Here is a 27,823-nt window from a genome sequence, read left to right on the forward strand (position 1 = left end):
GAATGAATTATATTGAAATTATAATTCATTAAAGAAATGCTACTTGAAGGGTTTGTTGAAATATAGTTGTCAGGAAGAGAAACATTAAGGTGTGTGAGACAATGGGTCCTCAAACTAATTAACTTAGAGCTCCTACTGAGCTAGGAGATTGATAAACGTTAGTATGCAAATAAGATATGTATGTATATTTGTCAGTTTCTGCTTTCTTTTGTCTCTTATGTTAAATTGGCTTAGCTGTATAAATAAGTTATCTTGGGCCTCAGAGACGGGCTCACATCTGGGTGCATTAGCAAGGCGCTTTGCTAATAAACAGAGTGGTCTGACAAATTATGTGAGTCCTGAATTTGACTTTGACACCACTTTCTTGGGACCTGAACTTTTGAACCCAAGCTGGCTCAACATCTCACATGCTGATCCCATCTCTCCATGCAGTGGCAGGATTTGAGCTGAAGGAAATTCTCCACCCAGCCAGTTCCTCCACTTTGAAATAGGGCATGGATGGGAATGTAATACACAGCCCAATTTCCTCATTCAGGATCCAAAGGCTGCCACTACTTGCCTGAGGATCCACAGATTATAGTCTTTGTTTGACTCCCATGTACAAAGTTAATAAAAGGAAAAGCAACCTGTTAAATCTTTGTATTAGAAGGGTAACTCTAGCTCCTAACCAACTGCCCCCTGCCACTGTTTTTCTTTTACCTATAAAAGTTTGTAATTGGTTATAAATCCTTTTTTCTTACTAAAAATTTAATACTCCCAAACATCATGGCGTTGTGTCAAAGGCAGGTGTCATTATAAGCAAAGTGCTGCAGAATTATCCCACATCTGTTCTTAGGAACATTACAATAAGTTTTGGGCCCTACCAGGGCAAAATTCTGATTTCACATGTGAGTGAATTCAGCAGGAGCAATGTGTGCAGAGCTTTACCCTAAATGATCAAACTTTGCAAGTGCAACTGGTCAGGTGAATACATTTTTAGTACTACATCAACTGTTGGATATTTTCAAGTTAAATCACTTGAAATAATGCCCCCAAATTTGCCCTTACAGAATGGTATCCCAAATTAGCCTTCATTTGTTTTAGTCACTACAGTGAAGCGAAAATGCCTTAAATTTTTATTAATGCATAATAGCTCTGTGTTACTGACCTTTGTGATCAGCAAAGACAAATTGAAATGGAAATAAAACTCAGTACAAGACATACTACTGTTTTAAATCTGATTTTTTGGAATGACAGCCTCAATCTAAGAACCTAATTTTAAAAATAGGTATGTAGTGCATTTTCACTTTAAATCTTTATGGATTTCACTTTAAAGATGAAAACTCTGCCCTAACACTCTCTCATGCCAACTCATAGAGAATGTAAAGAGTTCCATAATTTGTTCAGTGACAAGATTGGTCCCAGGTCTCTAAAGGGACACTGTGAAGCTGAAATACTTATCTATTTAAAAAAATCTCCTTTACTTGGGTTACTACTATGTTAGATTATTAAAACTGAATGTTTTGTAAAATGCAATTTACTTTTCTGCTATTAATTCTGTTAGTTTGTCTTACTCATCTTGGTCAATGAAGATAAACTAGATAGTTCCACTTTCATTTCTAATCAGTTTCAAGTCAATTCAGCCCAACAAGGAAGTGCTCAGTTGTAAACATTACAAGGAAATTAATGTAGAAATACAAAACAAAATGTTTTTAATGTTTATGTTAACATGAAAAAAATCTGGTAATATTAGAGTTTGTAAAACTTTTTTGTTTTAAGCATAAGTTCATTTTTGGCCCAAATTAGCTGAAAGTATCCCTTTAACCTCTGTAATAGGATATGTTTCTTTGTACCTGTGTAAAAAGAGAATCTTTTTTATACCATTTTTAAGCAAGACCTTTCCATGAGGACACTACAAAGCTTAATCTGATGTATTACAAATGTGTGTTTTGTTTCCACCTTTCTATATTCTTGCATAAAACAGGCTACCCCTGACTATACATGCAAAAGGCAGTGCAGCAAGTCAACAGTCTACTCTTAGCTGCATCCAGCCACTACAATAGGGATCCTGCTCTGTTGCTGTACAGAATTCCATGTAGGCCAGGCCAGCATTCTGCAGAAATGCTTACTGCAGCTGCTCTCCGGAACAACTTGTTCACTACTATTGCTGGCTACTTCTCCTTGTTTTGAAAAGCTGAACCCGTGCTTGCAGAGTTCCTGGAAAAAAAATGTGATCAACGGAAAGCCACATCCCCTTCCAGTGAATTCATAGAATCATAGAATATCAGGGTTGGAAGGGACCCCAGAAGGTCATCTAGTCCAACCCCCTGCTCGAAGCAGGACCAATTCCCAGTTAAATCATCCCAGCCAGGGCTTTGTCAAGCCTGACCTTAAAAACCTCTAAGGAAGAATTGGCTGGCCTGTGACTTTAGCCATACCCTTTTTCAGTTGTGTTAAGATTTCATCATTACTTAAATACGATGTACACTGCAGGGCCAGATTATGAACCCCTGACTCCCCTGGGTGAGTGGTTACTCGAACAAGTAGTCCCATTCAAATCAATGGTACTACTCAGGTGAGCAACTTTGCACTAGTGAGTAAAGTCTCCACAATCTGATCCCAAATTTTTGAATTGTAAGTGTTTTTATTTCTCCACCTTACAGACCTCCCTAGGTACATATTTTTATTTACTTAGAACTAACTAGGTTGTGACTCAGACTACATAACCACAGAAGTGAGCAGGAGGGAATGAGAACAAATGCTGATATCTGTTTTCAAACTTTCCATAAACATTTGAGCCAATACACTAGAGCAGTGGTTCTCAAAGTCGGTCCGCCGCTTGTTCAAGGAAAGCCCCTGGCACGCTGGACCGGTTTGTTTACCTGCCACGTCTGAAGGTTCGGCCGATCACCGCTCCCACTGGCCGCAGTTCGCCGCTCCAGGCCAATGGGGGCTGCGGGAAGCGGTGTGGGCCAAGGGACATGCTGGCCACCCTTTCCGCAGGCCCCATTGGTCTGGAGCGGCGAACCACGGCCAGTTGGAGCCGCGATCCGCCGAACCTGCAGACGCGCAGGTTCAGTGCACCAGGGGCTTTCCAAGCACAAGCGGCAGACTGGCTTTGAGAACCACTGCACTACAGTGTTCTAATGTTTGCACAAAGCAAACGCAAAAGGGATATAAACATGGCCTAAGAAGTGGATTCATTTAGACGTTCTAACGAGTATTTACAGATATTTTTTGGTCAGCTCTACTCCGTTACTCTGAAGAGCAAAACCAAAATCCCCAGTTTTACTAAAGTGTCACCAGTGGGCTTTGTTCTAAATTTACAAGTTAAGAGAAAAGCAGTTAAACTTATGACTCATCCCAATGGTCAACAAAAGGATTCAGCCAGTTAGCAAAGTAATGTTTATTATACATGCATCATCAGTGAGCTGGTCATTTTGACCTCATGTAGATGGGATTTAAAGATGTGACGTTAATATATTTGAACTCACACATTTTAGAAGTCTAGTGTACACAAGGACCCCTATGGGAAATTGTGGCCCCATTTCAGCCAATGGAAGTTTTGCCATTGACTTCAATGGGGCCAGGATTCCACCCTCTGCCATTAACCTATGCTGAGCTGGTCACCTTAACAAGACATTGACTCAACCTGCATGTGTTAAAGGCAGTATGCCTTCTCTACACTAGACTTTTATAACCTGTTGGCTAACATCACATCTTTAAATCCTGATCTACACCATGCTTTTGAAAATGAACAGGCAAGGTGCTGAGCACTCTCTGTATCCAATGATCTCCACGGGAGTTGAGAGCAAAAAGCACCTGACAGGATTGAGTCCCTTACCCAAAACATGCAGTTTGACTGCTGACAGGTGGCTCTCACTACACTGGCTTCCCTCCCCAGAGATCATCAAGCTCTCTCTCTCTTGCTCCTGATGTCTTCTCTCACTCTAACAGCCGGCTTCTTCAGATTGGCTATTGCCTCTGACAACTAGCTTCTTACATGTCACAACAAGGCTGAGCTCCTTCAGGTACATGGATGGAAAGTGCTGTAAAAGTGCTTGAAAAAAGGCAAATCTCATTATCTCCATTTTACAGTTGGGGAAACTGAAGCACGGAGCAGCTCAGTGACAGTGCAAGGACCCCTAGCTTTCAGTCCAGTGCCCTGCCTACTGCACCACACTGAATCCCTCAGAGAAGCAATGCTCTCCAGTGGCCTATGAGACAGGACATGCTCACCAATGAGAGATAACTTATAATCCCCATCCTCTGTTTCAAATTCATCACTCTGTCTTTTGTCCCCAATCTCCTAAGTTATCTTGCTTGTCACCTGCTTTCTCCGTAGCTCAACAATGACAGCTTGTCCCTCCCAGCAACAGTTGGCGTGGGCTAAGGCCCCAGAGGAGTCAATTCATCTTTATGGCAGTTAGTTTTATTAGATGACATAGGACTATTTAAATCTAGCTGTAAGGGCAGAGATGAAAGTCTGCACAAAGCTGTTTGTTTTGGCCCATTCCTTCATCAATCTTTTTGGATAAAGAGATATTTGAACTAACTTCCAAGAAAAAAGTACTTACCTCCGTTGCTATAAATACAGTCAACTTTGCTGATAACAATCCCTTTTGCATGCCTGACTCGGTATGTCCTCATGCTAACTGGAATGCAGGCTGCAAGCAACGGCCACAGGAGAGCGACCAGTGTGCTGTGGTGCCTTAGTTCAAACTGGGATACGGAACTGGTAACTTTAGGCTGGACTGGCACACTACAATCCAGCCTGAGTAAAGGCCAGCGGTCCAAGAGCAGAGCCGGGAAAAAACTGATTCTGAGAACCCCAGTTCAGTCCCTCACTCCACAGGGGAAGTAATCTGTGCCAGCCCTTTTCCTGGTGCAATTTACTTCCCTCTCTGTGCTGACCGCTCCCACTCAGGACCCCTCGACCCTAACCACCCCCCAGGACCCCACCCCCTATCCAATCCCCCCACTCCCTGTCCCGACCTCTATCCCCCACCCCCAGCCAAGCCCCTCAGGACTCCCACCCCTATCCAACCCCCCCGTTCCCCATCCCCTGACCGCCCTGCCCAGAACCCCTGACCATCCAACCCCCCGTTCCTTGTCCCCTGACTGCCCCGATCCCTATCCACACCCACACCCCAACAGGCCCCCTGGGACTCCCACACCTATACAACCGCCCCCTGCTCTCTGTCCCCTGACCGTCCCACCCAGAACCTCTACCCCATCCAACCGCTCCCTGCTCCCTGTCCCCTGACTGCCCTCCGGGACCCCCTGCTCCTTATCCAACCCCCCCACTCCCCATACCATGCCACTCAGAGAAGCAGGAGCTTGCAGCCCCACCGCCCGGCTGGAGCCAGCCACGTCGCCCTGCTGCCCAGCAGGAGCGGTGGGCCAGAGAGCTGGTGCCGCAGCGAGCTGAGGCTGCGGGGGAGGGGGAACAGCCTCCCTGGCCGGGAGCTCAAGGGCCGGGCAGGACAGTCCCGCAGGCCAGATGTGGCCTGCAGGCCATAGTTTGCCCACTTCTGTTCTAGTATATGCTCTGGCCCCAATCCTTAATTGCTTTAAGGGCAATCTGCACTAGTGCAGAGACAGAATGAATCTTAAAGTCAATATACCTGGCCCTGGGAGGGTCACCATACAGGGATCTTTGGGTGACACAGAGACAGTGTTGCAACAGCTTCTATGCCACCCCCTTTTCCAGCCCGTCACTGATTGCAGAGGAACTATTCCTGAATTACAAGAGTGTACACAAGTGGAAAATCAGACCCAAAGAATGCACTCTGCCCTTAGAAAACAAGCATTTGCTTTTGCAGTTCCCAACCATTAGAAATTTGTGCTGTAGGATTTTACAGTCCACCTAATCCCTGGACTTGATGGCACTCTGCACTTCCAGCAGCCGTTGAGCACTTTGCAGGATTGATCCCTATTGAACAATCAAATGAAAGAGAGTCCCATTCAGTTACATCACATAATGGCAGACAGCTAAAAAAAATGACAATTTTTAGTGCTTATATACAATTGCTAGAAGTCTAAACACGAAGATGGGTGAACTAGCGAGCCACATATTAAATGAGAATATTGATAAAATAGGCATCACAGAAACCTGATGGAATGAAAATAATCAATGGGACATAGTAATACCAGTGTACAAAATATATTGGAAGGACAAAGTAGGTCGTACTAGTGGGGGAGTGGCACTATAGATGAAAGAAAGCGTAGAGTCAAATGAAGTAAAAATCTTAAATGAACCAAACTGTACCACAGAATCTCTATGGATAGTAATTCCATGCTTGAATAATAAGAATATAGCAATAGGGATTAGGGCTGTCAATTAATTGCAGTTAACTCACGCGATTAGCTCAAAAAAATTAATCGCGATTAATCTCAGTTTTAATAGCACTGTTAAACAATAGAATACCAATTGAAATTTATTAAATATTTTGGATGTTTTTCTACACTATCATATATATTGCATTCTGTGTTGTAACTGAAATCAAGGTGTATATTATTTTTATTACAAATAATTGCACTGTAAAAATGATAAACAAAAGAAATAGTGTTTTTCAATTCACCTCATACTGTAGTGCAATCTCTTTGTCGTGAAAGTGCAACTTACAAATGTAGATTTTTTTGGTTACATAATTGCACTCAAAAACAAAACAAAGTTCACTCAGTCCTACTTCTTGTTCAGCCAATTGCTAAGACAAACAAGTTTGTTTACATTTACGGGAGATAATGCTGCCCTCTTCTTATTTACAATATCACCAGAAAGTGAGAACAGGCATTTGTATGACACTTTTGTAGCCGGCATTGCAAGGTGTTTATATGTCAGAAATGCTAAACGTATGCCCTACCATTCCAGAGGACATGCTTCCATGCTGATGATGCTCGTTAAAAAAAAAACCAAAAACGTTAATTAAATTTGTGACTGAACTCCTTGGGGGAGAACTGTATGTCCCCTACTCTGTTTTACCAGCTTCCTGCCATGTATTTCATGTTATAGCAGTCTCAGATGATGACCCAGTACATCTTCATTTTAAGAACACTTTCACTGCAGCTTTGACAAAACACAAAGAAGGAATCAATGTGAGATTTCTAAAGATAGCTACAGCACTCGACCCAAGATTTAAGAATCTGAAGTACCTTCCAAAATCTGAGAGGGACAAGGTGTGGAGCATGCTTTCAGAGGTCTTAAAAGAGCAACACTCCAGTGCAGAAACTACAGAACCCAAACCACCAAAAGAAAATCAACCTTCTGCTGGTGGTATCCGACTCAGATAATGAAAATGAACATAGGTCAGTCCACACTGCTTTGGATTATAATCAAGCAGAACCCGTCATTAGCATGGACACATGTCCCCTGTAATGGTGGTTGAAGCATGAAGGGCCATACGAATCTTTAGCGCATCTGGTACGTAAATATCTTGCAACGTTGGCTACAGCAATGCCATGAGAACGCCTGTTCTCATTTTCAGGTGACTTTCAGAAGCGAGCAGCATTATCTCCTGCAAATGTAAACAAACTTGTTTGTCTGAGTGACTGGCTGAACAAGAAGTAGAACTAAAATCTTACATTGTTTTATTTTTGATTGTAGGTTTTTTTGTACATAATTCTACATTTGTAAGTTCAACTTTCATGATAAAGAGTTTGCACTACAGTACTGGTATTAGGTGAACTGCAAAATACTATTTCTTTTGTTTTTTCCAAGTGCAAATATTTGTAATAAAAATAAATATAAAGTGAGCACTGTACACTTTGTAGTCTATGTTGTAATTGAAATCAATATATTTGAAAATGTAGAAAACATCAAAAAATATTTAAATAAATGGTATTCTATTATGATTTAACAGTGCGATTAATCACGCAATTAATCATGATTAATTTTTTTAATCTCCTGACAGCCGTAATAGGGATATAGTACCAACCACCTGACCAGGATGCTGATCATAGAATCATAGAATATCAGGGTTGGAAGGGACCTCAGGAGGTCATCTAGTCCAACCCCCTGCTCAAAGCAGGACCAATCCCCAATTAAATCATCCCAGCCAGGGCTTTGTCAAGCCTGACCTTAAAAACTTCTAAGGAAGGAGATTCCACCACCTCCCTAGGTAACGCATTCCAGTGTTTCACCACCCTCCTAGTGAAAAAGTTTTTCCTAATATCCAACCTAAACCTCCCCCACTGCAACTTGAGACCATTACTCCTTGTCCTGTCCTCTTCTACCACTGAGAATAGTCTAGAACCATCCTCTCTGGAACCACCTCTCAGGTAGTTGAAAGCAGCTATCAAATCCCCCCTCATTCTTCTCTTCTGCAGACTAAACAATCCCAGTTCCCTCAGCCTCTCCTCATAAGTCATGTGTTCCAGACCCCTAATCATTTTTGTTGCCCTTCGCTGGACTCTCTCCAATTTATCCACATCCTTCTTGTAGCGTGGGGCCCAAAACTGGACACAGTACTCCAGATGAGGCCTCACCAATGTCGACTAGAGGGGGACGATCACGTCCCTCGATCTGCTCGCTATGCCCCTACTTATACAGCCCAAAATGCCATTGGCCTTCTTGGCAACAAGGGCACACTGTTGACTCTCATCCAGCTTCTCATCCACTGTCACCCCTAGGTCCTTTTCCGCAGAACTGCTGCCGAGCCATTCGGTCCCTAGTCTGTAGCTGTGCATTGGGTTCTTCCGTCCTAAGTGCAGGACCCTGCACTTATCCTTATTGAACCTCATCAGATTTCTTTTGGCCCAATCCTCCAATATGTCTAGGTCCCTCTGTATCCTATCCCTGCCCTCCAGCGTATCTACCACTCCTCCCAGTTTAGTATCATCCGCAAATTTGCTGAGAGTGCAATCCACACCATCCTCCAGATCATTTATGAAGATATTGAACAAAACCGGCCCCAGGACCGACCGCTGGGGCACTCCACTTGACACCGGCTGCCAACTAGACATGGAGCCATTGATCACTACCCGTTGAGCCCGACAATCTAGCCAACTTTCTACCCACCTTATAGTGCATTCATCCAGCCCATACTTCTTTAACTTGCTGACAAGAATACTGTGGGAGACCATGTCAAAAGCTTTGCTAAAGTCAAGAAACAATACATCCACTGCTTTCCCTTCATCCACAGAACCAGTTATATCATCATAGAAGGCGACTAGATTAGTCAGGCATGACCTTCCCTTGGTGAATCCATGCTGACTGTTCCTGATCACTTTCCTCTCATGTAAGTGCTTCAGGATTGATTCTTTGAGGACCTGCTCCATGATTTTTCCGGGGACTGAGGTGAGGCTGACTGGCCTGTAGTTCCCAGGATCCTCCTTCTTCCCTTTTTTAAAGATTGGCACTACATTAGTCTTTTTCCAGTCATCCAGGACTTCCCCCGTTCGCCACAAGTTTTCAAAGATAATGGCCAATGGCTCTGCAATCACAACCGCCAATTCCTTTAACACTCTCGGATGCAACTCATCCGGCCCCATGGACTTGTGCACGTCCAGCTTTTCTAAATAGTCCCTAACCACCTCTTTCTCCACAGAGGGCTGGCCATCTCTTCCCCATTTTGTGATGCCCAGCGCAGCAGTCTGGGAGCTGACCTTGTTAGTGAAGACAGAGGCAAAAAAAGCATTGAGTACATTAGCTTTTTCCACATCCTCTGTCACTAGGTTGCCTCCCTCATTCATTAAGGGGCCCACACTTTCCTTGGCTTTCTTCTTGTTGCCAACATACCTGAAGAAACCCTTCTTGTTACTCTTGACATCTCTCGCTAGCTGCAGCTCCAGGTGCAATTTGGCCCTCCTGATTTCATTCCTACATGCCCAAGCAATATTTTTATACTCTTCCCTGGTCATATGTCCAACCTTCCACTTCTTGTAAGCTTCTTTTTTATGTTTAAGATCCGCTAGGATTTCACCGTTAAGCCAAGTTGGTCGCCTGCCACATTTACTATTCTTTCGACACATCGGGATGGTTTGTCCCTGTAACCTCAACAGGGATTCCTTGAAATACAGCCAGCTCTCCTGGACTCCTTTCCCCTTCATGTTAGTCCCGCAGGGGATCCTACCCATCCGTTCCCTGAGGGAGTCGAAGTCTGCTTTCCTGAAGTCCAGGGTCCGTATCCTGCTGCTTACCTTTCTTCCCTGTGTCAGGATCCTGAACTCAACCAACTCATGGTCACTGCCTCCCAGATTCCCATCCACTTTTGCTTCCCCTACTAATTCTTCCCGGTTTGTGAGCAGCAGGTCAAGAAAAGCTCCCCCCCAAGTTGGCTCCTCTAGCACTTGCACCAGGAAATTGTCCCCTACGCTTTCCAAAAACTTCCTGGATTGTCTATGCACCGCTTTATTGCTCTCCCAGCAGATATCAGGAAAATTAAAGTCACCCATGAGAACCAGGGTGTGCAATCTAGTAGCTTCTGCGAGCTGCCGGAAGAAAGCCTCATCCACCTCATCCCCCTGGTCCGGTGGTCTATAGCAGACTTCCGCCACTACATCACTCTTGTTGCTCACACTTCTAAACTTAATCCAGAGACACTCAGGTTTTTCTGCAGTTTCGTACCGGAGCCCTGAGCAGTCATACTGCTCCCTTACATACAGTGCTCCTCCCCCACCTTTTCTGCCCTGCCTGTCCTTCCTGATAGTGACTGTGAAATTCTCAGGGAGATTAGAGAGACTATAAAAATAAAAAACTCAATAATAATAGGGGATTTCAACTATCCCCATATTGACTGGGTCCATGTCACCTCAGAACAGGATGCAGAGATAAAGTTACTTAACATCTTAAATGATGACTTCTTGGAGCAGCTAGTTCTGGAACCCACCAGAGGAGAGGCAATTCATGATTTTGTCCTAAGTGGAGCACAGGATCTGACCCAAGAGGTGAATATAGCTGAACCACTCAGTAATAGTGATCATAATATAATAAAATTTAACATCCCAGGGCAGGGGGGGAGAGCGGGATGACACCAAAGCAGCCCACCATGGTAGCATTTAATTTCAGAAAGGGGAACTACACAAAAATGAGGAAGTTAGTTAAACAGAAATTAAAAGGTACCCCGCCAAAAGTGAAATCCCTGCATGCTGCACGGAAACTTTTTAAAGACACCATAAGAGAGGCTCAATTTAAAGGTACACCCCAAATTAAAAAACACAGTAAGCGGCCCAAAAAGTGTCACCTTGGCTAAACAACAAAGTAAAGGAAGCAGGGAGAGGCAAAAGGCATCCTTTACAAAGTGGGAGTTAAATCCTATTGAAGAAAATAGAAAGGAGCATAAACTCTGGCAAATGTAGTGTAAAAATATAATTAGGAAGGCCAAAAAAGAATTTGAAGAACAGCTAGCCAAAGACTCAAAAAGTAACAACAACAAAAATGTTAAGTACATCAGAAGCAGGAAGCCTGCTAAACAACCAGTAGGGCCACTGGACAATTGAGAGGCGAAAGGATCACTCATGGAAGGCCATTGCAGAGAAACTAAATGAATTCTTTGCATCAGTCTTCACAGGTGAGGATGTGAGGGAAATTCCCAAACCTGAGCCATTCCTTTTAGGTGACAAATGTGAGGAACTGTCCCAGATTGAGGCATGATTAGAGGAGATTTTGGAACAAGATGATAAACTAAGCAGTAATAAGTCACCAGGACCAGATGGTATTCACCCAAGAGTTCTGAAGGAACTCAAATGTGAAACTCCAAAAACTACTAACTGTGGTATGTAACCTATCATTCAAATCAGCTTCTGTACCAGATGATTAGAGGATAGCTAATGTGACACCAATTTTTTAAAAAGGTTCCAGAGGCAATCCCGGCAATTACAGGCTGGTAAGCCTAACTTCAATACCAAGCAAATTGGTTAAAACTATAGTAAAGAACAGAATTATCAGACACATAGAGGAATGCCATTTGTTGGGGGAAGAGTCAACATGGTTTTTGTAAAGGGAAATCATGCCTCACCAATCTACTAGAATTCTTTGATGGGGTCAACAAGCATTTGGACAAGGGTGATGCAGTGGATATTGTGTACTCGAACTTTCAGAAAGCCTTTGACAAGGTCCCTCACCAAAGGCTCTTCAGCAAAGTAAGCTGTCATGGGGTAAGAGGGAAGGTCCCCTCATGGATCAGTAACTGGTTAAAAGATAGGAAACAAAGGGTAGGAAGAAATGGTCAGCTTCAGAATGAAGAGAGGCAAATAGTGGTGTCCCCAGGAGTCTGTACTGGGACCAGTACTGTTCAACATATTCATAAATGGTCTGGAAAAAGGGGTAAACAGTGAGGTGGCAAAATTTGCAGATGATACAAAACTACTCAAGATAGTCAAGTCCAAAGCAAACTGTGAAGAGATAAAAAGGGATCTCACAAAACTGGATGACTGTGCAACAAAATGGCAGATGAAATTCAACACTGATAAATGCAAAGTAATGCACGTTGGAAAACATAATCCCAACTATACATATAAAATGATGGGGTCTAAGTTAGCTGTTACCACTCAAGAAAGAGATCTTGGAGTCATTGTGAATAGTTCTCTGAAGACATCCTCTCAATGTGCAGCAGCAGTCTAAAAAGCTAACAGAATGGTGGGAATCATTAGGAAAGGGACAGATAAGAAGACAGAAAATATCAAATTGCCTCTATATAAATCCATGGTACACCCACAGCTTGAATAATGAGTGCAGATCTGGTCGCCTCATCTCAAAAAAGATATATTGGAATTGGAACAGGTACAGAAAAGCGCAACAAAAATGATTGGGGATATGGAACAGCTTCCATATGAGGAGAGATTAATAAGACTGGGATTTTTCATCTTGGAAAAGAGATGACTAAGGGGGGATATGATAGAGGTCTATAAAATCATGACTAGTGTGGAGAAAGTAAATAAAGTGTTATTTACTCCTTCTCATAACACAAGAACTAGGGATCACCAAATTAAATCAATATGCAGCAGGTTTAAAACCAACAAAAGGAAGTATTTCTTCACACAATGCACAGTCAACCTGTGGAACTCTTTGCCAGAGGATGTTGTGAAGGCCAAGACTATAACAGGGCTCAAAAATAACTCAATAAGTTAATGGAGGATAGGTCTATCAATGGCTATAGCTAGGATGGGCAAGGATGCAAAACCATGCTCTACAAAATGTCCCTCGCCTCTGTTTGCCAGAAGCTGGGAATGGGCGACAGGGGATGGATCACTTGATGATTACCTGTTCTGTTCATTCCCTCTGAAGCACCTGGCATTGGTCACTGTCAGAAAACAGAATACTGGGCTATCCTATGCCACCCAAGGAACCTCCCCACTCTGGGAGATTACCTGTCACAAGGCAGGGTGAGGTCTCCCTGGGTTCTGACATTAGAATGACATAAAGGGGTGGAACATGGCCCAGAATCAAGGCCGATGTGTCTAGCAAAGATCAGTCAAGGTTTCCTTAACATATCGTCATTGTGCTACAGTTAATCACTACTCATATCAGAAAGATGATAATGCACCTGTGCAACTGATCGTTTAGTAATTCCATGATCCAAACTAATCTACTTCTTCAGCAATTATATAGATGCTATAACTACCTCATTATGATTACTCTTGAACAGCACTATAATTCTCCATTGCCATAAAATGTATTCAGTTGCAAGTCTTGTTTTTTCTACTAACCAGGTCACACACTTGAACCAGCCCTCTTTTAAAGCAACACTAACAAATCCTGAAGTTAAGAAAGACTATAGGAACCTACAGGTGTTCAAATAAATTCAAGGAATCTCAATCATCCATACCTTGTAAAGAATATTCTGTAGACATACAGGTCAGTTTTCAGCTCACACCATGTGCCCTACACACTACTCAAGTGGACAAGCAAACTTAAAGCTGCCTTGAGTGGGTTGCTGAGGATTGCCCAAAGGTGGGGGAATCCTCAGCTGTCATAGAGACAGTGTAGCCCCCACCCCTCCCCACATATAGGGTCATGCCAGCCATGAGAAGGGTTGGTGTAGACAGGGAACTGCACCCAACTGGGTGTGCCTTGAGTGCAGCTGACGATTCAGCCCACGGCTCCATTTTGAATACACAAACAGCTCAATATTGTTTTGCATATTTAGATAACCAACACATTTGCTACTGTTCTGAAAAATTACATGTAAAATTCAAAGTTTGCCATCAGTGAAGAAGATTGGATAATAATGACAGGGAAGAAAAGCACAGTACAACTGTGCTGGAAAAACTGGAAAATAAAAACTCTCTCTAACAGTGGGTTAGCATCATTAGTCAGATTCTAAAATGGGGAAAGTGAAGCACAGCAAGGCTTAGGGAATAAAACCAATTTTCCCAGCTCCCAACCTGGTGTGGTCGATATCATCTCAGTTTCCCATGACAGAAGTGGGTAATCTCACAGCATCTCCACATTTTAATTGACTGAAAGCCTCCACTTCTAGTACTGTTCATGTTAAAAGGGTACTTAGAGTACTCAAGTTTTGCATTCTTCCTACAAGTCCCAGCTTTTTCTAAAGGGCAAAAAGGAAAATTGACAGATTTGAAAATAAGCCGGATAAAACAGAAAAGCTGGGCCTTTCAGTCCTGAAAGTTTCCACTCAGACTATGGGCAGTTCTAACTAAAAATGTAACAGAAACTTAGAGCCAGATTCTCATCTGGTAAACTGGCAGAGTTCCTCTGATAGCAACGAGGCTATGCTTGTTTATACCAGCCGAGGAGCTTGCCCTTAATATTCATGTTAAAATATGTTCATTCGTGGGTGTGTGAAAGCAGAGAACCTCGCCCATCCCCATGCAAAAGAGAGAAATAATCGCCTGCCAGGACCCAGAGTGCAAAGGAAAGGGGGCATATAGTTCTGTCCAGAGCTTTGACAAGCCCCAGACAGGGCCTCATTTCTGGACAGGGCCCTGGCTCCACTTCCCATGCAACAGAATGACTGAAGAAAACATATGCCACACCCGTTAAATGTACGATAATACATCCAGATACCAGTACTCCTGCAGTGTGTCCATTCCCATCCCTAACACTGCTCTGCCTCTAGAGGAGGCAGAAGATTTAATATAGATATAATAATATTTCAGTGCAACAGCTCTTTAACTAGCCAGTAAAACTGCCATATTGGTATGCAAGACCCATTTTACAGCAATCTGAGAGAATGTGCCATACCTGTATGTGATTCTCACTTCAGTGCCAGGCTCATCTTTCTCCCAGATCAAAGCCACTCTGTCTGGAGACCGATGGACATGTTGGTCTAAGCAGTTTACTGTATGAAAAGAAACATTTAAGAACGCATTTTATTTGTTTTGTATTAAAGTCAAAGATGTTTGCAATTTGGCTAACTTAGCTCCCTGGTCATACATGCATGCAAATAAATATGAGGTGAAATGTCAGAAGTTAGATAAATAGACATGCAATCATCTACGTTATTTGGAACGTTTTTATTTAAGCCATTCACAGTGATGCACTGGACGCAATACTTCCATTTGATCAGTAAACAGCCTTACAGAAGGGCACCCACATGAGAATCCTTGAGCCAGATCATTGGCTGGTTTAGATCAGTATAGCTGCACTGATTTCAAAGGAGCTATGCCAACATACACCTGCTGAGGTTCAGGCCTGCTGTGTATGCAAACAGAAGAACCAAAATTGCCTGGTGCCACTGATGCCACTATTGTCTTTTTTGCCCCAGAGAAGAGGGTTTTATTGGACAGCATCTTCACGCTCTAACTGATCAAGAGATCCCACTTCTGGTATAAGGCTCCTGATTACATTGAATGTGAAAGGAAAGTCCCTGTTTCGTGGTGATGTGGTTCTTTAGCCAACCTTGCTACTGATTTTCTACTAATTTTACCATATGGCTCACAAGGACTTACAATTCTCAGTGGCAGGGCTGTTAGTTGTACCTTAAAAACCATCTGCACTTTTGGCGTATCTAAAAATTATGCAAGTGATTATTCAACTCCACTGCTTTTGGTGTCTCACATGACATAGCCCTTTAATACACCCAGCCTGCCTTTGAAAAACAATCCAAATGTTTGTATGCCCTCTAATTCAGCAACATAGGCTTAAAGAGTTGAATATTTTTCATATTTTCTGCTGCTATGCCCCAGCCACACTCAGAGAGCTGATTTTGTTTGTATAAAGACCAACGCTTAAAATTACTTTCAAACTTTTATAAACATTATCTAATAAGTTATATGGCCTTGGGAAATGGCTGGGTCCCTTCACTGTGCATTTCCTGACTTTTCAACATTTGAGAGTTTTTTAGATGTGTACAATTTTTTCTAGAGAAATTATAATATGGGGGGGAAGAGGGTGAATGAGCTAGAGACTATTAAAACACTGTCAACCTTAACTTTTTTTTAAACTAAATTATTTCTATAGCAATGTATTTAGATCAGTACCTATTAGGAGGTATGAGAGTGCAACATTATTTCTATTTTGTGTACTTTCATTATTTATTACTTCATCATTTCAAATCTCTAGCTATATAGCAGGCAAAATGGGTTAGGTTTTTCCAAGACAATAAAGGACACCCTGTAATGAAGTAGTTGCTACCCATATTAACCATCATATGATGCGTTAGATATTAACAAGAAATCTAAACTAAAAGTTAATGATCTAATTAAATGGTTTTAAATGCATTTACTTTACTCCAATAGGTCATTAGTAAAGCAATCATATATAAATAGTTTTTTGAAAACAGTAACTTATAAAACAAGCTGATGAAGAATATCTAGTAATGTTAATATCTGTTAATATCTTAAACAAATAGTTTTCTAAAGTTACAACTCCAATGTAAATTAAGCATTCTGGTATCCCCATTTGTTTGGGGGGGAGGGGCAAGGGATTTTTTTGCTATTGTTTTAAAGAGATGAGCTGCAGTTCCTGTGCCTGATTCTGCTCTCCCATCAGCTTTACGTTCCAATATTCTTCTGTATTTGCACTGCTGTAACAGAACTGGCCTCTATACATTTTACATACAGTAAGTGCAATTCCCAGTGAAGTCAGGAAATTTGTACCACTGTATCCAAATTTCAAGAAAACAATTTAACTCTTAATATAGCCTTCCAACTCAGAAGTATCCCCTGGGAAGATTTGGTTGTAAAAATGCATTAACACAAAAGTAAAAGAAAGTAACATATGTCATCATAATACTGTACACTGTCTACGGTGGTCAGTACTAAGGCTATAAGAATTGCAGCCTGTGATTTTGGAAATCACAACTTTCAACACTCACCACAACTTTCAGTACTTGCCAAAACTTTTTATAATTGCCACAGATTTGAGTGGCATTGCAACCCCATGTGCCAGGTTGCAATACCATTGCACTCACAGGGTCACAATACCACTCATTCAAATTTAGCAAAGGGGCAGCAGGGCCGAATTTGAGTGAGTGGTATTGCGACCTGGAGATGGAGTAACAAAGGCACCTCTCATCCTTCCAGCATGAGCAGTGGGGGCAGTGGCAGAAGCTGATGAGGAGGACCTGCACTGGTCAGGGACTCACCCCACTTGCTGCCCCGTCTCCACGTACTGCCAACAGCACTCGTCCCTGCTGGTGCTGGCCTCACACTTTGTCCAGGTGCAGTTCTGAGCAGGAGCAGCTCCTGCGTGACCTCAAGAACTTTGTGTTCCATGGCTGCCTGGCCACACCTGGGGAGGGGCTCAGGGAGGCCCCAGTGAGTGTGGCTGGGCAAGGACTGGGGCTTGTGTATTCCACAGGGCTGGGACAAGGGAGCCCTGGTGATGCTTGTCCCGCACAAGGCCTCCATGGGTCTCGGGGCTGGCTCAAGAGCTTGCCCTGCCCTGCATATTGGAGGAATGGGGGGTGGGTTCCAGCCCCTGTTGAAGGGTAAAGGACTCTACTGCCAACTCCACATCTAGTCAATTACAAAACAAGGGTTTAGGTCTGTACCCGCCATATCTCTGCCCGGAGGGAAGCTATATCTCTGTCCTGAAGGCCCTCTTGCCCTGCAACATCTTCACACCTCCATTTTGAGGGCACCTCTACACTAGGGTGACCAGATGTCCCGGTTTTATTGTGGAAAGTCCCGATTTTGGGGTCTTTTTCTTATATAGGCTCCTATTACCACCCACTCCCTGTCCCAATTTTTCACACTTGTTGTTTGGTCACCCTGCTCTACACACACCTGCACCTGCCTGTCATGAGAGAGGAGCAGCTTTGCCAAATTTGAGTGGCACCAGTTCACAGCACCACTCACTCAAATTAGTGTGTTTTGGTTTTTTTATGGTATTTAACTGACTGCACCAAAGCCGCAAATGTAACAAACAGTGGCCAAAACTTTTGAACCAAAGAAATCTCAACTTATCTTCTTATGCGCTCACTTTCTTATGGCCTTACTCGCTATACACCAAGGATGCTGTAGACAAGTGGTTCTCAACCAGGGGTCCAAGGCCTCCTGGGGGGCCACAAGCAGGTTTCAGGGGGGTCGCCAAGCATGGCTGGCATCAGACTTGCTAGGGCCCAGGGCAGAAAGCCAAAGCCCCAGCGCGTGGCTTTCTGACACTAAACTGGGAGGAGAGGTAGATACGCTGGAGGGTAGAGATAGGATACAGAGGGCCCTAGACAAATTAGAGGATTGGGCCAAAAGAAATCTGATGAGGTTCAACAAGGACAAGTGCAGAGACCTGCACTTAGGACAGAAGAATCCCATGCACCGCTACAGACTAGGGACCGAATGGCTCGGCAGCAGTTCTGCAGAAAAGGACCTAGGGATTACAGTGGACGAGAAGCTGGATATGAGTCAACAGTGTGCCCTTGTTGCCAAGAAGGCCAATGGCATTTTGGGCTGTATAAGTAGGGGCATTGCCAGCAGATCGAGGGATGTGATCGTCCCCCTCTATTCGACATTGGTGAGGCCTCATCTGGAGTACTGTGTCCAGTTTTGGGCCCCACGCTACAAGAAGGATGTGGATAAATTGGAGAGAGTCCAGCGAAGGGCAACAAAAATGATTAGGGGTCTGGAACACATGACTTATGAGGAGAGGCTGAGGGAACTGGGATTGTTTAGTCTGCAGAAGAGAAGAATGAGGGGGGATTTGATAGCTGCTTTCAACTACCTGAGAGGTGGTTCCAGAGAGGATGGTTCTAGACTATTCTCAGTGGTAGAAGAGGACAGGACAAGGAGTAATGGTCTCAAGTTGCAGTGGGGGAGGTTTAGGTTGGATATTAGGAAAACTTTTTCACTAGGAGGGTGGTGAAACACTGGAATGCGTTACCTAGGGAGGTGGTGGAATCTCCATCCTCAGAGGTTTTAAGGCCCAGCTTATCAAAGCCCTGGCTGGGATGATTTAGTTGGGGATTGGTCCTGCTTTGAGCAGGGGGTTGGACTAGATGACCTCCTGAGGTCCCTTCCAACCCTGATATTCTATGATTCTATGGGACTGCAGCCAGGGCCCACGAGCCCTACCACCAGGGGCTGAAGCTGAAACCTGAGCAACTTAGCTTTGTGGTGCCCCCTGTGGCGTGGGGCCTCGGGGAACTGCCCCCCTTGCTACCCCCTAGCGGCAGCCCTGGCTTTTATATGCAGAAAAGAGTTGTTGTGGCACAGCTGGGCTGTGGAGTTTTTATAGCACGTTGAGGGGGCCTCAGAACCCCTGCTGTAAACATTCAATTCCCAAGTTCATTCCCTGCTCCACCACAGACTTCCTGTATGACCTTGGGCAAGTCCCTTTGCTTCACTGTGCCTCAGCTCCCCGTCTGAAAGATGGGGATGATAGTACTTCCCTCCCTCAAAGGCAGGTTGTGAGAATACATACATCAAAAGATTCTGAGGTGCTTTGAGATCTACTGAAGAAAAGCACTATACAAGAGCTAGGTATGATAATTATTAATTATTATTTACACACAGTTAAGCCTGCTGTGAAAAAGCACTGTGAATCTAAACTTGGCTCAGAGATCATTCACCATTTATTAGAGTACAGAGAATTCTTTTTATAAACTCTTCTAGAAGTGAGCCAAAAATCTGCAAGCATGCAGAAGGGGAGGGGACAGGACTAGAAGGGACGTGGAGGGACAGGGACCTGTGGGAATCACTGCCCTCAAGTCTATGCATTGTGCTCAGGTACCTTGCAGCTCCCATTCACGTGCAGCTATGGTGCACGGCAACACCAGAAGGTCATGCTGACATTGACTCACTGCCCCAGCAACATTTTGCCTCACAGATGGAGGTAATGGATTACTCAGTGGGAGTTACTGATGCCTCAGGGTATATCTACACTGCAATTAGACACCAGCCGCTGGCCTGTGCCAGCTGACTCAGGCTCCAGGGTTAAGGCTCCAGGGCTGTTTAACTGCAATGTAGACTTCCAAGCTTGGGCTGGAGCCCAAGCTCTAAGACACTGCAGGGTGGGAGGGTCCCAGAGCTTGGACTGCAGCCGGAGCCTGAAAGTTGACACTACAACTGAACAGCCCCACAGCCTGAGCCGGGGGGCCTTTAATTGCAGTGTAGACATACCCTCAGACTCCAGCTGACCAAAGCATGCTCTGAAGTGCTTTGCTGAATAGGAATGGACTGATGAACTGGGGTCTACTGGCATTAATTCCTGACTGGTTTTACATGCGGATCACGCACTGTTATTGGGGAGACAACATCCCACATGTGATTTTCCCCTGGCCAGCGTCTCATTGCAGTTTTCTCTGTCAAATTTGCTCCCCTCTGCACTATGAAACAGGACTGGGGAGGGAGCATACGGACAGCTACTTTTATGCTGAAAGTATCCGTTGGAGCTCAGCCACCTCAGATATACAATGTTTTGTCAGAAGTTATATTGAATTTCAAGAAAAATATGTAGCTTATGCTACACACCTAAATCACATACTTCTAATCAATCCCATTACAAGGTCTCACCTGGAAGAAAGGCAAGGATCTATCCATTTCTCAGTAGACCAAATGTATTTGAACGCAGAGGTAAAGGACTATGTGCTCAGTTGACTATTTAACTTGTCTTTTAGGAGCATTCTGGAATAGTCAGTGCAGGAAGTATCACAACACCATTATCTGAATAGCTATAATAGTGTGCAAAAAGAAAAGGAGTACTTGTGGCACCTTAGAGACTAACCAATTTATTTGAGCATAAGCTTTCGTGAGCTACAGCTCACTTCATCGGATGCAAGTAGCTTATGCTCAAATAAATTGGTTAGTCTCTAAGGTGCCACAAGTACTCCTTTTCTTTTTGCGAGTACAGACTAACACGGCTGCTACTCTGAAACCTATAATACTGTGTTTTATAATACTGTGTTTCACTGTGTTTGGTGATGTCATTCTAGACAACTTGCCCAAGTGTCTATGCTGTACCCGGGAGGTATGATTCCCAGCAGAGGAAAACAGACTCACGCTAGCTCAGCTCAAGCTAGTGCAGTAAAAACAGCAGTGCGGACGTTGCAGGCTGGGCTAGCTGCCAGAGTCCAAGCCTGCCTGACCCCTGGGGTCCGCACTTGGGATGCTAGCATGAGCTGTCCCCAGTGAATGCTGCCACGTCCACGCTTCCATTTTTTAGCACGCTAGCTTGAGCTGAGCTAGTGCAAGTCTGTCTGCCTGAACTGGGAATCTCACTTCCCAGCTGCAGTAGAGACATATCCTAAAGGACCCTTGAGTAGGTCAGCCATTTCTGGGGCCCGGGGGGCCATAAGCAGGTTTCAGGGGGGCCATCAAGCATGGCAGGCATTAGACTCTCTAGGGCCCAGGGCAGAAAGCCAAAGCCCCACTGCAAGGGACTGCACGACCCTGAGCCCCACCACTCCAGGCTGAAGCTGAAGCCTGAGCAACTGAGCTTTGCAGTGCCCCCTGTGATGTGGGGCCCGAGCACCTGCCCTACTTCCTACCCCCTAACATCGGCCCTGGCTTTTCTATGCAGAAAAGCAGTTGTTATGACACAGGTGGGCTGTGGAGTTTTTATTGCATATTTCGGGGGCCTCAGAAGGAAAAAGGTTGAGAACCCCTGCCTTATCCCATCCCTGCCAGCACGGGGCTGTACCTTATGGCGCAGTCTTCTAGTGCTTTCTCCAGCTCTGTTTTAAACCTCTCCAGTGATGGGGTTCTACTAATTCCACTCCAAAACCATTCAGTGATATTCAGCCTACATTTTCCTATTATTTCATACACTGATTCTAGCATATATCCCAATGTACCACCCTGCACAAACCTCTTCATTCTTGACTACAGGGAGAGGAAGAGAAAGAGAAAAAATGCTAACAACAAATAGGCAAGGAATAGTTTAGTGTTTTTCTTAGATTACTATTATCACTTGTATTTGCTTTTAACACAGAAACCCAGATTGTTCAGAAAAGCAATACCTGCAGAATCCTGAATGGTTTGCATCCATGATTTTCTAACTTTTCCTGGTGTACAAAAATCCTTTCTGATTTTATATATCTGAGGGCATTTGAATGCCATCTTTTGTAAAAATCTGTGGAATAAAGCTATATGTCAAGGTCTTAAAGACTACCTTTCTCTAAGACCAGCATCACTCAAACACAATGTCAGACTGTTCTACAACAGAAGCTGTGAATGGTTCCCTCCAAATGACTACTGCTATTTCTGCTAGGTCATCTGCCTATCACCTGACAGTTGGAACCACACCATAGTACGTATCTGAGAATAAATAAAAAGCCTAAAGAGTAGAGTGAATGAACATGCTCTGTGACCTTGCAGCAAAACATACAGAGCATGAAGTACAGACATCTAAAGAAATCATCTCTTTCCTACGGTTAGATTGTGAAACTCTTATGCCATGGGTGCTGCCACTACAGTCAACGGGACTACTTGTGGAGTAAGGTGCTTCTGGCTGGTCATGCATAAGGGGGTCGCTAGTTATTAAAATGTCAGGGTCTGCAGGACGATGCCAGGATAGCATACTTGTCCCTTACATGGGCAGTTTTTTGCTTTTCACTCACTGGTGCACAGAACAGTCATGACAAAGTATTTTCTTTTAAAAATGTTAACAAAGATGGGTGAAGAGACCAGCAATCAGCATCTCATTGGAAACAGAAAACAGAGTGATGATGCTTACATTCTTTATCACTTTTTCATTTTTCTCAAGAAATTAATAATATTTTACTTGAGTAATAGGATGTCCTTGTGTGGATATTGCAGAGCCCTTTACATCACCAAAGTGCAGCCATCTCTGGGATGGACAGCAATGAACTAGCATGAGCACGCTGCACGACAATCGTCAGAAGAGCAATTATAGTCAAGAAGATCACGGCAAACTGTACAATTACGACAAGTGATATAGTATCCCTTAATGTCAGTGTACCTGTAAAATATACAGTGAATCTGTATGTACCCACGCAACAACAGCTCTCTTATAACGGTCTCAAAAGGACTCCAGTATCTTTTTAAGAACAGTTTTCCTTAATTAGAAAACAACATAGATATGACATCTAAGGTTTTATTTCTAAAGGTGTGCGACCAGATAGTAAAACATCACCTCAATAATGCCTATACAAGAGATGGCAGAGGTAAAGTCGCTCAGACAGCCTTAACTTCGCCACTTCTTGATTCTGAGTATTAACCTTAATAGTCTTATAGTGTTTTCTTAATTGAATTTCATAGTCGTTGGAATTTTGTTGTTTTTTAACTTTATTCCTTTAAGATGTGCAACTATTTGCTCAGCAGCATTAGAATGCTCTGCTCAATAAATGCAAGCATGATCCCTGCACATCTATGTTAAGGACCTCTGTAAGACTGTAAGTGCCCTTCAGAGACCCTGCACAGAAGGCTGTGACAGGTCAGACCATGGCAGCGCTAGAAGCGAAGAAAAGAAATCTGTGTTTTCATGGTTCCAGTGGCCCAGTTCTACATGCTACTGGTATAGAGTGGCTGCAAAAGAACTCAGCTAACATAAATAAAACATCTGTGATAATACCTTTAAATGAAAATGGACAAACATTTTCATCTGTAAGTCTCAAAAGCAATTTGCATAGATGTAACCTTATATTATAGATGGAGCTGGAGCAAAGATTTTTTTACAAGTTCACAAAGCAAATTCGTGTCAGATCAGGATTTGACACAGGTATTTTGGCTAGAGACGCCCAGGGCTATCCCAATACTACACAAATTTTCTGCCTCAATTTTTTTTAATTTGTCAAATATGCCTAATAATAAGCACTTTTTCCTGAAAACCCCCAATGCATTTTGCAAAGCTAAGTACATATGAGAAGCTCTGGTTGGCAGATGGACTGACCAAGGCACCAAAAAATTAAGTGATTTACCCAAGTTCACACATACTTTTTATAAAGTGAAACTTACTTTATTCACTGTGCACTTTAAAAGAGACCTACATTAACTATGCAGCTAAATTTGACACCCACACATGTGCTGCAGAGCCAGCCTGCACTATGAAAATTGGTCCGATGTGCCAAAAACAAAACAAAAGATGCATCTGCAGCAGCAGTAGGAAGAGTGCCACCTACTTAATGACCATTACCTATTCCTGCAGCACCTGCTTTTTGCGCAGGTCTCTCAGCCAAATACTAGCAACTTCACACCTGCTTAGCTCAAATTACACCCCAGCTGAGAAAACATCCCAAATAGCAAGGCCATTATAAACTATATCATTTCTAAGACATATAAAAGTAGATTAAAAACAGACACTTGAAGCGTCCCAGCCTGTCTCCCTCCTCACTAAGAGCAGGCGAAGTTTCCAGCATTTGTTTATGTGGCATGGGCTGGGCTTTGTGGTGAGATGACGCCTCCTTCTCCACCAATCAGCCCACCAGCATGAGCCCATCCCACGTGCTGCTTGTGAATGGAGGAGTTGAAGAAACAGAAGCAGGAGACACAGGCAAACTAATTAAGAACAAGCCCTAGAGGGTTGGCGGGAGACTTCTCAATGGGCCAGAGGTCATGCCAACTGGGAGTCAGAAAAAGGATATGTGGGTTCAGGGAAGCTAGAAGACTGGAGGGTATAGGACTTGGGTGGATGGACAGGAGGTTACGGGGACTTGGGAGGATATGGGATTTGGAGAAGACTTTAAGGGTTTGGATTTCGAGGGATAATACAGAGGGACTAGGGGACTGAAAGTGCCTGGAGATGATATAGGGGGATTGATGCAGGGTTAAGGTGATGGGAGACTGATGAGAGAAAGTGGATGGGGGACTGATACGATGGGAGTCTAGGGAAGAGTGGGATGATGGGAGTTTGGAATTATATAGTGGATGGATGACATGGAGTTGGGAGGGTTGGGGACAGCAATGATGAAAATGGGAGATAATATTGGTCTGCAGGTGATGGAAAGATTATGAAGGGGTATGACCAAGAATTATAGGATGTTTGGGAGATAAGGGATGCAGGGAAGTTGGGGTAGTCTCTGGGGAGTGACAAGGAGTTGGAGGTGAAAAGGGATTGGGGAGAAGATGATTGGGGATAATGGGGGACTGGGGGAGAGAGTAGGGGACACCCGGGGGGGGGATATGGAATGATGGGGCATTAGGGATGCTAAGGAGGTTGGAGATGCCCAGGAGTGGGGGGAGGGGTGATGATTGGGGTTGAAAGAGGAGGAGGCTGGGGGGATTAGAAGACGATGTGGCTGGGGATGCCCAGAGGGAGTGAGGGTGCCCAGGGCAACTGCCTGTGAGCAGGGAACCTAGGGAAGGATGACGGGGAGCCTAGAAAGAGTCTCAGGGATGCTCTAGGGTCCAACAGAAGGTGGGGGGGTCCTGGGACTCCAGTAGGGAATGCCTGAGGGTGGTTGGGGGTCTGAGGATGTTGGGGGCGGAGGCTGGTGGGGGACAGATGAGAGTCTGGAGGGAGTCCAGGGAGAGGCTGGGGGGCAGGGTCCCAAGCCGGGGGCAGGTGGGGAGTCCTGGGGGGAAGCTAGGGGGGCCCGAGGGAGTCGGGGGTCCTGGGGCAGGTGGGGGGCCCGAGCGGAGGCTGGAGGGGCAGGGTCTCAAGCCCGGGAGGCACAAGAGGAGGCTGGGGGGTGAGGTCCCGGGAGGAGGCGGGGGCGGCCCAGGGGAATCAGGGGTCCTGGGGGAGGTGGGGGGCCCCAAGAGGAGACTGGGGGGCAGGGTCCCGGGCCCGGGGGGAGGCGGGGCCCGAGAGGAGGCTGCGGGGACGGGGTCTCTGTCGGAGGTGGGGGATGGCCCGAGAGGAGTCGGGGGGCCCGGGGGGAGGCTGGGGGGCGGGGCCCCAGGCCCGAGGGGAGTCGGGGGGCGGGGCCCCGGTCCCGGGAGGAGGCGGGGGGGCCGGGGGCAGGTTGGGGGCAGGGGCCCGGTCCCAGGGGGAGGCGGCGGGGGCCCGGTCCCGGTCCCGGGGGGAGGTTGGGGTCCCGGTCCCGGGGGCCGGCGGGGGGGCCGGGGGGAGGTTGGGGGCACGGTCCCGGTCAAGGCGGGAGGTCCCGGTCCCGGGGGAAGGCGGGGGGGGGCCGGGGGCAGGTTGGGGGCAGGGTCCCGGTCCCGCGGGGAGGCGGGGGGAGGTTGGGGTCCCGGTCCCGGGGGGAGGCGGGGGGGCCGGGGGGAGGTTGGGGTCCCGGGGGGAGGCGGGAGGAGGTTGAGGTCCCGGTCCCGGGGGGAGGCGGGAGGAGGTCCCGGTCCCGGTCCCGAGGGAAGGCGGGAGGTCCCGGGGGGGGGCGGGAGGTCCCGGGGGGGGGGCGGGGGGGCCGGGGGGAGGTTGGGTCCCCGTCCCCGTCCCGGTCCCGGGGGGGGCCGCTCACCGGACACGTTGAGGCGGCCGCCGAGGAACCAGCGGCCCCGGCCGAGCGGGCCGTCGCAGGCCGTGTGGTACGGGAGGTCCCAGCGCAGCGCCTCCCGGGCCAGCGCCCCCCAGAAGGCGGCGGGCTCCCGGGCCGCCCGCTCCCGCAGCTCCCGGTACTCCGCGGCCGGCAGGGCGGCGCCCGCCCGCTCCTGGGGCCCGCCGCCGGCCCGGCGCGCGGGGGGCTGCCGCGGGGGGGCGCCGCCCCGGCCCCAGGGGCTCCGCCGGCTGAGGGCGACCCGCGCCCGGCCCCACGTCGCGGCCGCTGCCATGGTCCTGTGCGCCGCGAGCCGCGAGCCCCGGGCCCCGAGCCCCGAGCCGAGCCCCGCCCCGCCCCCAGCGCCCGCCCCGCCCCGCCCCGCCCAACGGCGCCGCCCGCTGCCGCCGCGCGGCCGGGGGGGTCACTGTGAGCGCCGCCCGTGGGGCCCCCCCCGGCCGGACAGAGCCCCGCCCTGCTCCGCGCCCCCCTCCGCGCCCCCCGCCCTCAGCCTCTCCTGCCCCCCGCCCTACTCCGGGCCCCCCGCCCCCCGAATCCCTGCCCGCGCCCCCGCCCTCAGCCCCTCCAGCCCCCCGCCCTGCTCCGCGCCCCCGCCCCCTAATCCCTGCCCGCGCCCCCCGCCCTGCTCCGGGCCCCCCGCCCCCCGAATCCCTGCCCGCGCCCCCCGCCCTCAGCCCCTCCCTGAGCCACACACAACTAACCCCCTAGATGCTCCCTGGCAGCCCCTGCGCCCCCTACCTTCCTCTGTAATCCCCCAGCCCCCCATACAGCCCCTAAAGCCCTCGACACCCCCATATACATCCCCTAAACTCCTCTACATGCCCTGTACACTCCCCTATACACCCCCTAAACCCATATACACCCTGTACACACCCTGAACCTCTACGCCCTGTGCACTCTCCCATATACCCCCAAGACCTATGCACCATATACTTCCCCCTACCCTCCCTGTACACCCCCTAAACCCTCTCTTCCCTGCTACACTCCAGATATACTTCCTAAACTGCTGTGGGCCCCATACACTCCTCCATATGCCTTCTAGTCCCCTGTACGCCCCATGCACCCTCTAACCTCCCATGCCCTCCCCTATACACCCGATACACTCCCCCATAACCCTCTAAACCGCACACCCTCCCTTAGGATCCCCT

General features: G+C 46.5%; 1 protein-coding gene across 5 annotated transcripts in view; it reads right to left on the bottom strand.

The window, feature by feature from the left end:
- ACSS1 (acyl-CoA synthetase short chain family member 1) overlaps window positions 1–26,992 on the bottom strand; it is a 79,607-nt gene extending 52,615 nt beyond the window's left edge. Inside the window, exons 1-3 of one of the 5 annotated variants that reach the window (XM_073339936.1) lie at window positions 26,640–26,990; window positions 15,125–15,221; window positions 5,849–5,914 (exon numbers count right to left, since the gene is read on the bottom strand). In XM_073339936.1, coding sequence (XP_073196037.1) covers window positions 5,849–5,914; window positions 15,125–15,221; window positions 26,640–26,949 — 473 coding nt within the window. In that variant the 5' untranslated portion in view covers window positions 26,950–26,990. Of the gene's footprint in view, window positions 1–5,848; window positions 5,915–15,124; window positions 15,222–26,639 lie in introns of those variants that run through there. The other 4 variants (XM_073339935.1, XM_073339933.1, XM_073339934.1 and 1 more) reach the window with 4 other exon arrangements.
- Window positions 26,993–27,823: the final 831 nt, after the last annotated feature.

This window comes from Lepidochelys kempii, chromosome 3 (genome assembly GCF_965140265.1).
Source record: "Lepidochelys kempii isolate rLepKem1 chromosome 3, rLepKem1.hap2, whole genome shotgun sequence".
NCBI classification, from domain to species: Eukaryota; Metazoa; Chordata; order Testudines; family Cheloniidae; genus Lepidochelys; species Lepidochelys kempii.